This window comes from Rhinolophus sinicus, chromosome 17, assembly GCF_057876585.1.
Source record: "Rhinolophus sinicus isolate RSI-liver-muscle chromosome 17, RSI-T2T, whole genome shotgun sequence".
Classification (NCBI taxonomy): Eukaryota; Metazoa; Chordata; class Mammalia; order Chiroptera; family Rhinolophidae; genus Rhinolophus; species Rhinolophus sinicus.
This window is the reverse complement of record NC_142517.1, coordinates 81,951,740-81,964,929: the sequence shown is the minus strand read 5'-3', so window position 1 is coordinate 81,964,929 and position 13,190 is coordinate 81,951,740. Positions and strand designations below refer to the sequence as shown.

At 42.4% G+C, this 13,190-nt stretch overlaps 1 protein-coding gene across 2 annotated transcripts in view; it reads left to right on the top strand.

Moving 5' to 3' along the window:
- Nucleotides 1-1,776: 1,776 nt before the first annotated feature.
- Nucleotides 1,777-13,190, top strand: part of CRYBG3 (crystallin beta-gamma domain containing 3) — a 108,042-nt gene continuing 96,628 nt past the window's right edge. Inside the window, exon 1 of one of the 2 annotated variants that reach the window (XM_019757207.3) lies at nt 1,777-2,123. In XM_019757207.3, the coding sequence (XP_019612766.3) occupies nt 1,975-2,123 (149 nt within the window). In that variant the 5' untranslated portion in view covers nt 1,777-1,974. The remainder of the gene's footprint in view (nt 2,124-13,190) is intronic. The other variant, XM_074333088.2, reaches the window with a different exon arrangement.

Below are 13,190 nucleotides of genomic sequence, written 5' to 3'. Positions count from 1 at the left end.
AGCTGGAGGAACAGATTGCTTCATACTCTCTTTACTTTCTTATTCTCTGGGCTTTCTTGTAAGTGGACCTTTAATGGCGATTCTCTTCTAAAATAATACAGTTAGAATTGGAAACTTGTCTTCTTCCAGCTTTTTCCTATTTTCTCAGGCTCACAGAGGAGGAAAGATTTGCAAAAGAGAAAGTGGTGGTCAATCATGAGGGATAGTCTGGGAAAAACCTGGTTGAGGGAAAGTGGGCTGATTTAACTTTGGTGGGTTAAATTGAGCCAGAACAAATTAGGATGAGTGCCTTGGGCTCTGCTGCAGTTAGTAGGGGCTGAAGTGCTTCTAGGAGGCTGCTGTGGGGTGGCTCAACAGCCACCAGTCAGTGCTGAAATGACCTGGGGCTTACAGATGCACAAATGTACTCATAAACAACCTTCTCCTCCAGCATTCCAAAGCCAGACATGGGGTAACCCCAAGGTATATTTCTTCCCCTCCACAAGTCAAAACTGTCTTGGACATTTCATTTTGATCTCATTTGTATACAATTTTTAGTGAACAAACATGTCATATCACTCTCCTGGTTTCTACACCCTCTCAGGGGTAGCTTGGCTTTAAAACAAACCAAAACACCTGGGGTGAATGGGCCTCACTGTTTTCTGTACTAGCCACTAGGGTATAAAACACTAAGGAAATCCATACTACTGCATTAGTGAGATAAGCAGAACGAATACTACATGATTTATTTGATGAATACTACCATTTATTTGATGAATCTAAAACAGTCAAATTTGTAGACGTATGAAGTAGAAATGGTGGTTGTCAAGGGCTGGAAGAAGGAGGAAGGGAAAGTGTTAGTCAAAATGTACCAAGTTTCAGTAATGTGAGTTGAGTAAGTCCTGGAGTTCTACTGTACAGCACAATGCCTATAGTTAATACTGTACTGTATACTTCCTAATGTAATTTGGGGAAGATTAAAATATGCTAAGAGGGCAGATCTTACGCGAAGTGTTCTTATCACAAAATAAAATGCGAGGAAACTTTTTGAGGTGATAGATAGGTTTATAGCGATGCTGATGACGGTTTCACAGGTGTACATTTATCTCCAAACTCATCAAGTTGTATACGTTATGTACGGCTTGTATATATAAAAATTTTAAAAGCTAAAAACAAAACAAAACAAATCCATACTTCTGTATTGTTTCAGCACTTGCAAGTTTGAATCATGCTTATTTTTGATTGTGTAGTTTTTGTAAGAGAATTCACGAAGTAGCATGTAACATGGAGTATGAGACATTTAAAGCACCATCTGGGTTAGGAAAAGTTACTCCACACGTAAGCCAGCCAAACAAGGGAAGAGTTGTTGACAGACCTAGACAGACACCTCCTTCACTTCTGAGGCTCGGCCCTGGGGTAACCTCATGGGCTGCAGCCCGGGTGGAAACTGCTTTTGAGTAGCTGTTTGTTAGCTGCAAGGCAGCCCAAGGCACTCTGGTACTGCTGTTTACCAGGTGCTTTCACAAACTTGAGTTCGTTAACCTCTTTCAAAAGTCTGAAAACTTTTACCGTGCACTGACTGGGGGATAGAAAACAAATCAGTAAAAGAAAGTCAAAACTGAGCGCAAAGCTAATTAGGCTGCACCCTGAACTCGTTTGGGCGCGTAGCCCTGAGTCGGGTCGCGGGTGGCGCTTTCCCCGCTCCGGGTCTCAGGCGGCGACCCCGCCAGGCCAGCGGACGGCGGCGGGGGCGGGGCCGCGGCCTCTGGCTCCTCCTTGGGGCGGGCCGGCGGGGGCGGGAGGAGGTGCCACCGCGCAACAGTAAAAGCAGCCGCGCGGGTGGCTCGTCGTGCCCGCGCCTCTCCCGCCCGGGATGGACTGAACCTCGCCGGCGGCCCGCGCCGAGTCGGTCCCGCCTGGGCCGGACTCCGGACGCAGGACACTGCCTTGCGCGCTCCCCGTAGACGGCCCCGGACCGGCAGCCTCGCCGGGGAGATGTCCGGCGGCCGGAGGAGGGGCGGCGCCCCCTGGCACAGCCTCTCCCGGTTCTTCGCTCCTCGAAGCCCTTCCCGGGACAAGGAAGAGGAAGACGAGGAGAGGCCGGGGACGAGCCAGCCGCCCGCTGTGGGCCGGGGCGCTGCCAGGTGGGAGCCTCTAGGGACGTCGGGGGGGCCCTGCGCGGACGCACGGGACTGGGGCTCCTGGCCCGACAGCCCGCGGCGGCCGCGCTCGTGCCAGGCGGCACTTGGCTCGCCACTTTCTGTTCTCCTTCCTCCATTGCTCAAGTTTCCTCCTTCTCCCCAGTTCCCGGGCCGCTTCTCTGCCCTCTCCTGGGTTTGTGAAGTGTGTGTGAAGTTGGTGGTTCGCGGCCGGGTGCGCCCCCCGGGGTCCCGCGCAGCCCCGCGCGCTTCCTTTCCGCCTCCCCTCCCCGTGCGGGATTCGGGTCCCGTTCCACGCTCGCATCTGCTCGCCAAGTTCTGGGGCAAAAGCGAGTGCCCCGGCGTCCGGTCGGCTGTAATGGGAAACAGTTGTGAGCCTTCAGCCGGGGCAGAGAGGACGCGATCGGGACACCACTGGGGTGGGAAAGGTGAAGCTTGGGAGCGCCACCTCTTCAGCTGGTATTTTGCCATCTTACTTAAGTTTCCTCAAAGTGATTTTTTTTTAATTGTGATATTGAGTTCCCAAGGCTTCATCAAAATATAAAACTTCATTAGTTTTATTTACCATTGCCTGGACGTTTAAATGATGCCGCCCTTCTTTTTTTCCCATCTCTCTTCGGAAACATCTCCCCCAGGTTCCCAAACAGATTCCAGAAACCAGGATTTGCGCTATCTTGGTTTCAGTAATGAAAACGTGCTCCTTCTCTGTAATCTTTTCTCCTTCCTCCACCTGTTGTAAAATCGATTTTTTTTTAGACGTGTCTCGTTAAAAAGCCCGTTTCTGAGTCTTTTTATCCGTTCTGAAGGATGAAAAGGGATTTATGTCCGTACAACTTCTCGTTTTAAATTTTCGGTGAAAAGAGAGGCTTAAACTCCCTCAAATTGCACTACAGGAGTATGTAACCCATGTGATTAGAAGGACGGGCTCCAGAACGCTATGTTTACTTCAGATTTTAAAGACTTCCTGGAGGGCGTCAGAGAAAACTGGATAGGAAACAGAACTGTACTTGTGACTGAGCTGATTCCATTAGTATTCAGATTTTGTGATTTGATTGTAGTCGGTAGTGTTCCTCAGTTTCCCTACTTGTAAACATTTGCAATATGACCGTCTGTTAATAAAATCCCAGGTCCTTCCAAGAAAGCTCCCACTAAATTGCTAAGTTTCTCCTGGAAGGTTTTTAGCTCTTACTGCCCTGTTAATGGAGAATTTAGAATTCAAAGTTGCACAGTAGTTAAAAATAGCTTTGAAGTCTGACAGGGCTCAACCAGAATGTCAGATCTGCTAGTGTGGGCAGAGAGCCTGTGGTGCCTGCCATCCAGTAACAACACTAACAATCTTGGATAATATAGAAGAAGTGTTTAAAAGAAATCCTAAGTTGACTCAGCAAAAGTAGGAAACTTGATTCAGTGTTGGAAAGGAATACGTAGGCCAATTTCAGGTTCATATCAGAATTGTCCTGAAACCTTGCCTGTCTTCCTGCACTATTTTGGCTTTTTCAGGCACTTATCAAATCTAATCTCTGTCTCAGGAGCTACCCATTCTTCCAATTAGTCTCTTGTCTACTTACCATTGCTCTATTCTCATTATCTCCAGACAGGCACAAACTATGCCTTTTGACAATGAAAATTGTAATTGTGCTTATATGAATGCTCATTTTTTCCTCTTCTTTTTTTAGAACTTGCCAGATGTTAAAGGAATAGCAGATAATCCTTCGTGTGGGTGTTTTACCTTTTAAATGAGCTTAAGTCCTTCTTTTCAAGGATATAAACACAAACAAAGCCTTTATTGAAAGTTTAATGAAACAAATGGAAACACTTAGTGGTACCAAATGGCCTAGTAACACAACACCCTGGTGTTAACAAGATTGGAAACAATTGTGATTTGTCACTGTGATCTTATTTCAGAATGAAAGGTTATTTTAGCTGTTTCTCTTAGAGGCAGTTAAAAACTTTTAGTTTTAGTGGGAGCCTGGTTTACCTTCTGTCCTGGTGGTTTTGGATGCAGAGGACCTCATTCAGCAGACATTCAGTGCTTGGAATGGGAGGGATGTAAAGCTTTCACGGTGAGCCCTAAGTTATTGGGCTTCATTTGCTGTGAACACATCGTTTGTGTATTGAGTTTGCTGCTGTTCTGTTCTCATAAACCTTCAGCAATTAAAGAAGCCTATTGACATCAATGCTGTTGTATGCGCCAATTCAGGTATGAGCGCTCAAATTGCTTTTCAGAACTCATATCTTGGGTAGTTGGCTAGATCCCATAAGTGCTTATATTAATTTAGTTTACAGTATATAGAAATGAAAACTGCAATTGAAGTTTGCATAGGAAACTTGAGAGCTCTGAGTTCTGTGGCCCCCATTTTGAGAATCACTGTTATAATGTTTAACCCAGTTTATGGCTCACAAGGAATGGACTCATTAGAAGGGATAGGGGAGAGCAGGGAGGGCTTCATGGTTGAGGTGCTTTTTAGTGGGCCTTCAGAGCATCAGATCACATTACTCAGCCAGGAACATAGAAATTGGGAACAAATCTTTCAGGCTGAGCAAAGACCTGCAGGACGTTATAATCTATTAGGGACTATATTCATTGATGGAACAGATTGAAAGACCCAGTAAGTAAGTTGGATTGAAGCTGAATGGTAAAGGTCTCTCGACAGTGTTTGGCTCTCGAGTTGAGGTTTAAAGGATTTTTGCAAAAGCCTGTTAAACAGATACTACTGAAATGTGACATTTGGAGAACACCTGCCTTCTAATTCTCTCTGCTTTAAGGAAATGATTGCTCAGCTTTGTTGTTTTGCTGTACCACCCATGAAGGACCTGTTTAAAATGAGCTCTGCATGTTTGTAACTCAGGAAGGGGATAGGAAGGTGAGGACAGCATTGATCAACGGTTGACTGTGCACTTAGTCCTGGGCTGGTACTTTCACTTGCAGCATCTCATTTAAACCTTACCCTCAGCCTGGAAGTTTGGTATGCTTACCACTGTTGTGACAATTGAAGAAACTGAGGGCAGGAGAGCTCTTAGTGGTGAACACTGTTGGCGTCTTGGGTGCAACAATCTTGTTGAACTGGACTCTTCTGTCCTTGACCAGACATTTGGCCTCTGTGACGCCGCCCACTAATGACAGTAGTATCCTTCAGTCATTGGGATAACCCAAAACACCTCCACCCAGGTAGGCTGGAGGGAGAATGATACCACTTACAGTGGAGAATTATTTACCCCAAATTATGAGAGAAATAAGGTCCAGGAGAGAGATTTGAACTTAGGTTTTTTTGACTCCAAAGCTCTTGTTCTTTTTTTCACACCGTCCTGCCCACCACCCTTCTGAACTGTGCTTCAAAACACATCTGAATATTAAGTCAATTGGCTCTTTACTTGCTTTGTTCTAGAATGGGAGACAATGTGGCCCATTTCAGATATATTCTTTTGGGCTGTTCCTTTGAGTGTCCTGGTATAGTGCTATTGATAGAAAGAAGGTAAGACAGGTTCACTAGACCCAGGGTGAGGGGCTGTGTCATATTCATCTTGGTGTCCCCTTTACCTGACTTGAGATGAGGAGTGAATGAATCTCTGCTGATGGAGATTAAAGCACTTAGTGGTTTTCAGCTACGAGTAGTATAGCCCCATCGTCAAAGTGGGCATTTAGAAACATGGGGGATCTTAAAGGTCACTAGACAGGCTTTGCCTCTCAATTTAAAGTTGAGAGAATTACTGCTTGTCACTATTAAATGGGTAAAGCCAGGGTGCTAATGGCTTGTTGTGTAGGAGATATTCTCATAAAAATTGTCAGTGGTGCCACTGATGCATGCGATCTGTTGGCCTTCCAGTTAAAGTACCAGGGTTGACCAAAGCCTCAGCTATATGAGGAAAGGGAGCTTTGTTCTCTGGATTTTTACGGTGACTGTATTTTCATTAATTTGAAAGTATTATAGAAAGTAATTAGTAACTAGGTTAGTTGAATAGGAGATACCTGTGTGGTGTCGAAGGACCACATCTGCCATTCATACCTGCAGTAATTAAAGATGACTGGAAAATTCCAGAAGTCCTCAGCAGTGTGTATTCTCTGAGAATCTTGAGATCACAGGTTAACAGGAAGCACAGCACCTACTCTTGGCAGCGGAGTAGAAGTACAGACCGTTTTAGAGTGTTGAAACTACCACTTTTTTTTTTTTTCCAAGTAAAATATCTGTCTTTTGGGTTTAACAGGGTGTATGAATGCCAGATGGTTAATTTGAGGATTCTGGTTCTTATTGAGTTCATTCCTTGAAAACGAACTCAATTATACACTAAATGTTTGAGTTACACATGTACCTCAAATCAGCCTGCAATAAATTTAAGTAATCTGAACCTCTAATTTTATTGAAACACTGATAACACTTTTGTTTTTATAATTAAAAACAAAAAAATATTCACTCAAGATAAAATATTTTATTTCCCAACCAGAGTTCTGATGAAATACACTGAAGCCAAGATACACCAGAAACGCTAATACAGCTGTGGTTGCAAGCAAACTTAAATTTAAACTCAGGGAAATAACCCAGGCTTATCACCTGAAAAGAGGATCAGCATGAAATAAAAGTTCAAGAAGTCATTGAGTTTTGACTCATTTCAGTCCATTATTTTGAGTGGCTGCTGTGTGTCAAGTATGGTGCTAAGTAAGCAGTGGGGGTACAAAGATGAATGAATGACCAAAGCTGTCCTCAAAGAGGTCATAAATGAATGGACAAGATAAACCTGTACATCTCTACTATGCTCCCGGTGAGCTCATTAGAAGCCAAACATATTTTTGGTGTGTGTGATTTGTTTGATTCAGAACACACATACTGTTTCGTGGCTGTCAAATATTGTATGAGAACTTGAATTAGGCTTTGAAAATATCTTCTCACATTATTACCTTTTCTTGGAGCATAGTTTGATTTGCATCCTTCGCCACCCAGTACAGTGGGGAGAAGTGGTAGTGGCTGTGCGGGGGCGGGGGGGGGGGGGATGGAAGTGCTTTTCCTTCTAGACTCCACAAGCAGAAAAGCGCATCCTCTCAGGAATCAAATTCCGAGTGGAGATCCTTACACACAATAGCTTGATGGTGATGGAGAAACAAACTGAAGTTGTGGGACCAGAAATAACTCATTCTTAGTATTTGGTTGGAAGTGGTGAATGGCCAACTAATGTTTAACCCCTAGGGGGTATTTAGTTGGAAGTATCCCAAAGCAATGAAGCAACTGTTTGCATAGTAAAGTGTGTGTTTTTTTGGTTTTTTTTTTCCATTTTTGCCTAACAGATTTGTAATGACAAAGCTAAACCACCCTTTATTGAAGCCTATATCAGACCCAAGCCCTGTGTTGGGGCTTTAAATATATACAGTGGTACCTCGGTTTTATAATGTAATCTGTTCTGGAAGACCGTTTGAGTTCTGAAACGTTCAAAAACAGCCAGCAGCTAGGCTTCAGGATCTTGCATTTAGCGGAAGCCGCGTGACATGTTCAACTTCCGAGGCGTGCCCGAAAACCGAAGCATTTACTTCCAGGTTTACAGCATTCATAAACCGGAATGTTCGTCATTGGAGACGTTCAAAAACTGAGGTACTGCTGTATATTCACTGAATCCTCAGAGCAATTTTGAGTCCATTTTACAGGTACCGTTTTACAGGTATGTAGTTTAAGCCTTGGAGTGGCCCAGTAGCTGCTAATCAGAAGTCTCGCAGCATCGGTGGGAGAGTCAGGAGTCATAGTCTCCTTCCTGAATTCAAAGGCCACAGCGTTATGTGGCAGCTTCCTCTGCTTCACTTGGGAAGACCCATAAAAGAAGTTGGCCTTAGAAAAGGGTTTTCAATGGAATTAAAAGACAATGGCACGCAGCTGGGTATCTGTCCAGATGGCCTGGACCCATACTCTGTACAGTAAAGAATTTATAGTCCTGGCAGTTGAGAAAGAGGAAAATAAAATTATATATTTGTATCATTTATAATTTTATATTTAAACACATAAAAAAGATCAGTCTCCCTCAGAAAAGATACAAATTGAAACTATAGCAAGATACCATTATTTCACCTATTTGATAAGTAAAAGGAGCTTGATGTGGGTAAACCTGGACTCGATTCATGCACCACTGGTGGGAGTGTAAATCAATACACTGCTTTGTAGGGAAATTTGACAAGTTCTATCAGTTTTACATATTCACATGCTCTGACTCACCAGTTCCCCTCTAGGAATTCCATCAGACCCACAATTTGCAGACAGGCCCAGAGTTGCCTATACATGTCTAGCCATTGCAATGTTGTTTTAATAAGCAAAAGATGAAAAATAAAAAATAAAGTCACATCCCAGTGACAGTGGACTTATAGGTAAATTATTATACACCCATGTAATGGAATATTACATAGCTGTTAAAAAGAATGAGAAAGCTTTTTGTGCACTGAGAAGGAAATATCTCCACAATGCATTAAATAAAAAGACAAGATGCAAACCATTGTGTATAGTACGCTCCCATTTGTATATAAAAAATGGAGTATGAAATTAGTCTGTTACTGGTGTTCTAACTATTTAGGGAGGATGGAAGACTGGATGAAGGAATAAGGAACAGCAGGGAGACTTTTTATACCTTACTAAAATTATGTGAATTATCTATTTCAGAAAAAAAAAAAAGACCGGTTTAAGACCTAGTGAATATTTGTGTATAAAAGGGGAAAAAAACAAGAGAATGTATGATCCTGAGTTGGCAAAAATTCTCCAAAGAAACAGCGAACTCCATTAACTTGTTCAAGTGAGAAAAGTTATGATTAGGCTAGAAATACATGGAAGTAATATTTATAATGCAGAATAATTTGATATTTTGATACTTTCTACAAGTGTGAGTTAGGCTTATATATTATTAATCTGTAACGTGAAACTGGGTGGAGTTAACAGCCTTAGAAACATCAACTGCTTTTTGTGAGATTATCCCCTTTGAGCCATAGTGTGGTTCTGGGCAGGTCGTTAGCCCTCTCAGAATCTTTGGTTGTCAAACTAGGGAGATGGCCGTCATCTCTAAGATCTCGTCAGCTTCAACATACCAGCCAGAACTCCATAGCATATACAAAATAAAGAAGTTTGCCTTATAGATCAGGAAGACCTTTGTTTTACTGGAAAAATCACATATGAAAATGCATCGGTTAATTCCTCTATGTGCTCTTTCATTTTGATCATTTGATTTGAAAACTTCACCAGTGTTTACCAAGAATTCATTTAGGACCATCGTGCCAGGAACACAAGGCAGCATGGTCTCTGGCTCCAAGCACTTGTGCAATTTTGTGGGGAAGGCAGGCATCACACACATCTTTCTTCCCCTCATAAAGTAAGTGCCACGGTGACACGCAGGGGACTGGGGAGCATTTAACAGGGGTGGGCCCATTCTTCTGACTCTTAGAGGACACTGTTTTAATCTCATTTAAACTGTTTCTTATGTTTATGTATGTGTGTTTACTGCTTTAACTCTTCTTTGTTGATGTATAAACTTGAGACAATTTATATTGACTTCTGGTTATCGTGGATGAGAACTTAGCTATTTTACACCTATTCCCATTTCCCTTTACACATCCAGCCAAAATAATTGTTATAATTTTGGCATTAAGTAAAAAGTTAATTTTTAGACTTATGTAAAATACAGTTTTGGTTTCATTAATGTAGCATGCCTTTAAGGAGAGTATCTTTTATATATTCTTTACGACCAGTAAATGGCAAGAATGGCAGTGCCAGAAATGACATGAAAGTGATATTTGAGTGCCCTCAGAAATAGTAGTTTCATGTAATTTCTACCAAATATGTATTAGAAATTCCTGCTTTACTCTTTGTATTAAAATTTGTACAAAGCATGGATACTTACTACCTTAGTGGCAGATCGTATTTTTTATAACTGCCATGATTCTTATGACAAGTAATGAAATATTTCAAGTATTACATTTTGATAACTGGGAATAGCTTAGGTGAGATGTAAACTCTGTCATTTATTGTCTTGGTTGTTAAAGCCACTAAATGAGCATACCAGGGAGCATACCGTGGCAGGAGGGGTGTGGCATTGTGCTGTATTAGTCAAAACTGAAAATGTGTACAGTTAACACTGTTGGTTGTTTCATTGTTCTAGGTAGGCAGATAAGGATCTTATTTGTCAATGTTATATAGGGTATACAAAGAAATTGCCATTATATACCGTGTTTCCCCGAAAATAAGATCTAGCCGGACAATCAGTGTCTTTTGGAGCAAAACTTAATATAAGTTAAGACCCGTCTTATGTAAGATAAAACCAGGTCTTATAGTAAAATAAGACTGGGTCTTATATTAATTTTTGCTCCAAAAAGATGCATTAGAGCTGATTGTCCGGCTACATATTATTTTTGGGGAAACATGGTATTTGTAATATTAGTATTTTGGTATCTGTCTAGTTTAAATTTATTACTTGCATTTTTCTATGAACTTGTTATTTGCTTTTTAAGTTCAAATACAGTACTTTGTATTTTTTTGTCTTTTTAGAGCTAATGTAAAACAGGTTATGACATAATAAGAAAATCAAAAAGATAAAAAGCACAACTCATAACCCTGCCCTCTCAGAGACAAGTACTCTTCTTCTAGATCATTTTCTCTGTGTATGTCTCTGTGTGTACATATTTTTACAAAAAGTTAAAGGATTTTGAAATTTGAATCTTTTTTCACTTAACAGTGGTGCTTTAACATTTTACCATGGTATATATATTTGTACAACTGGTAAAAATAATTTAATCATTTAAAAAATCTTAGATGTGTCATCACTTTTCACAGTCTAGTTTGAATAGCTAAATGTCTCTGCTTACATAGGGTTTGCATTTTAATGGGAGAGGGCAGAAAATAGGCAAGTTACATAAATTAATATATAGTGTGCTTTGAAGTAAAATAAAGCAGGGTGAAGGAATGGGATGAATGGAAGTGGTGAATCAGGAGTAAGGTGTGGATAGGATGGTCGTGGAAGGCCTCTGTTGGGTAACATCTGAGCAAAGACCTGGATGATATTTGGGAGTAGGACATGAACAAATCTGAGGAAAGAACTTTCCAGGCAGAGTGAGCAGCCAGTTCCAAGGTCTTGAGGCAGGATTGTGTTGACACAGATACCAGAGGGGACAGACATAGCAGAATGGAAGAGAGAGCGGTGTCCATGATACGGGGAAGGGAGCCAGGGGCTAGAAGAGGTCGACCATAGTAAGGAGTTGAGATATTTCCTCTTGAAAGTATCCCTTGGGATGGGGGTGTGTGTATGTTTATATATTTTCACATAGATTGTTGCTTTGTCAGTGTCTGGAAGAATTGACAGAGGAAAAAGGATTTGAGTAAGAGGTTGGAGGCGAGGTCAGCCTCCGTCAGGCTCTCGGAGCTCTGGGAAGGCACCGCCCCACATATCCTTGGATCTCCAGTGCCCCTCTGTCAGGACAGTTTGTTGAATGGGACATGAATGAGTGACCCATTTTAGAAGGCAGCTGGACTGCTGTTTGAGTTCGTGTTATGGCAAGAGATTCAGGGTACTGATTCTTGTGCGACGGGTCCCGGATGTTCAGAATCTGAAGGGTATGAGGCAGAGGACTTCGGGACGGTCGCGCAGTTACTAATGCCATGTACAGGTAGACAGCTCAGGCGCACATCACACTACTGAGACTCTCACTTGGTAGCCTGTGATTGAACTGTAATTATGGGTCTTGGATTTGGGGGCATGAGATGGGGGTGGGGGCCAGAAGTAAATTAGCCTCAAGGAAAAACAACTAAATTACAGGACAGGGGCCCATACTACGGGGAAAGGCTGTCAGAAGAGTCTAAGATTGCAAAGCAATAGAGCTTCATAATCATGTCTATTGCCTTTCCTCCCTCTTCCTGATTTTTCTCCAAAGACTTCTGAAATTCCAGTGCCAGATGTTTGAGCTAAAATACATGCTGTTTGATTGCAGCTTTTAGTTACCTTTTAATTTGAAGCCCAGAAACTGCCATAATCACCTGTGTTATATTCTGTTAATGGTCATTAAAAAAATACAAGTACTGCTTGCTGGCTGTCGCCATTTATGAATGGACAGTTTTCCAGATGGTTGTTTGTAAATTGTCCGTGTGGAACTCTGTCTCTATCCCCATAGAAGCAGGGTTGGAGATGGCTGGATGGGGCTCCAGGCCAGTGCAGAAATCAATTTAATCCATAAAGTAACAAAGTGTAGTGTAGCATCGAACAAAGAGAACGCTGGGCTCATCATGTGAAGCTATGTTTCTAAGAAAGAAATCCCTGAAGTAGTGTAGATGATCCCCAAGCCATGAGCACACCCTTAGGGAGGGTGTGGGGATGAAACCCACACTGTATTTAAGGACCTCCCTGAGGGCTGAGAAGGAGGAGTCTAGGGGAACAGAGGACAGGCCCAGAGGTGGCCTCAGTAGCTTTAAAATAAGGGACAGATTAACTTTGATTCTGCGTTGGTTTCTTGGTCACAGCCTCCCTTTTCCTTTACCCCAAAAGCCTCAAGATTAGTCTACCTTTTTCTTTTTCCACTCACCCTGCTATTGGAGGATCACGTGAGATTTTAGATCTGGCAGAGATTTTTTTCAAGTTACATGTTTGAAAAATCAGATCCCTCAGATCCAAAAATCAGGTGCATTTTTGTCCCTAAGGTACTATCCCTAAAACAGACACATGTGTATTTTGAGTTTTCGCAAAGCATTTTGCTAGGAATGACAGTGGGAAAGAGTGTGGGTAGGTACAAGACCCCTTGTTCCATGTTATTTTTTCACTGACTCCTTCGAGGTAAAGTCCACACCTGCAGGAATTAAGTACGATATGAACACATTTCAAGGAAAAGCCAGATTCTGGCTGCTTCTAGGGTTTCACTACAGGAGTTGTATCAGGTGGGCTCTGAGGTGAGGAGCAACATGCCAGGAAGGGAGGCCTAATGAAGTTGCCGCAGAGAGAGGGGCTGCTTCAGGGACCAGGCCGCTGGAACCCGCAGAGTTGTCTTGTTAGTGGGGGAGGAGGACACGATAGAGAGCTTTGCCCTGATTCGCTTTCCCTGTCCTCAACAATATTGCC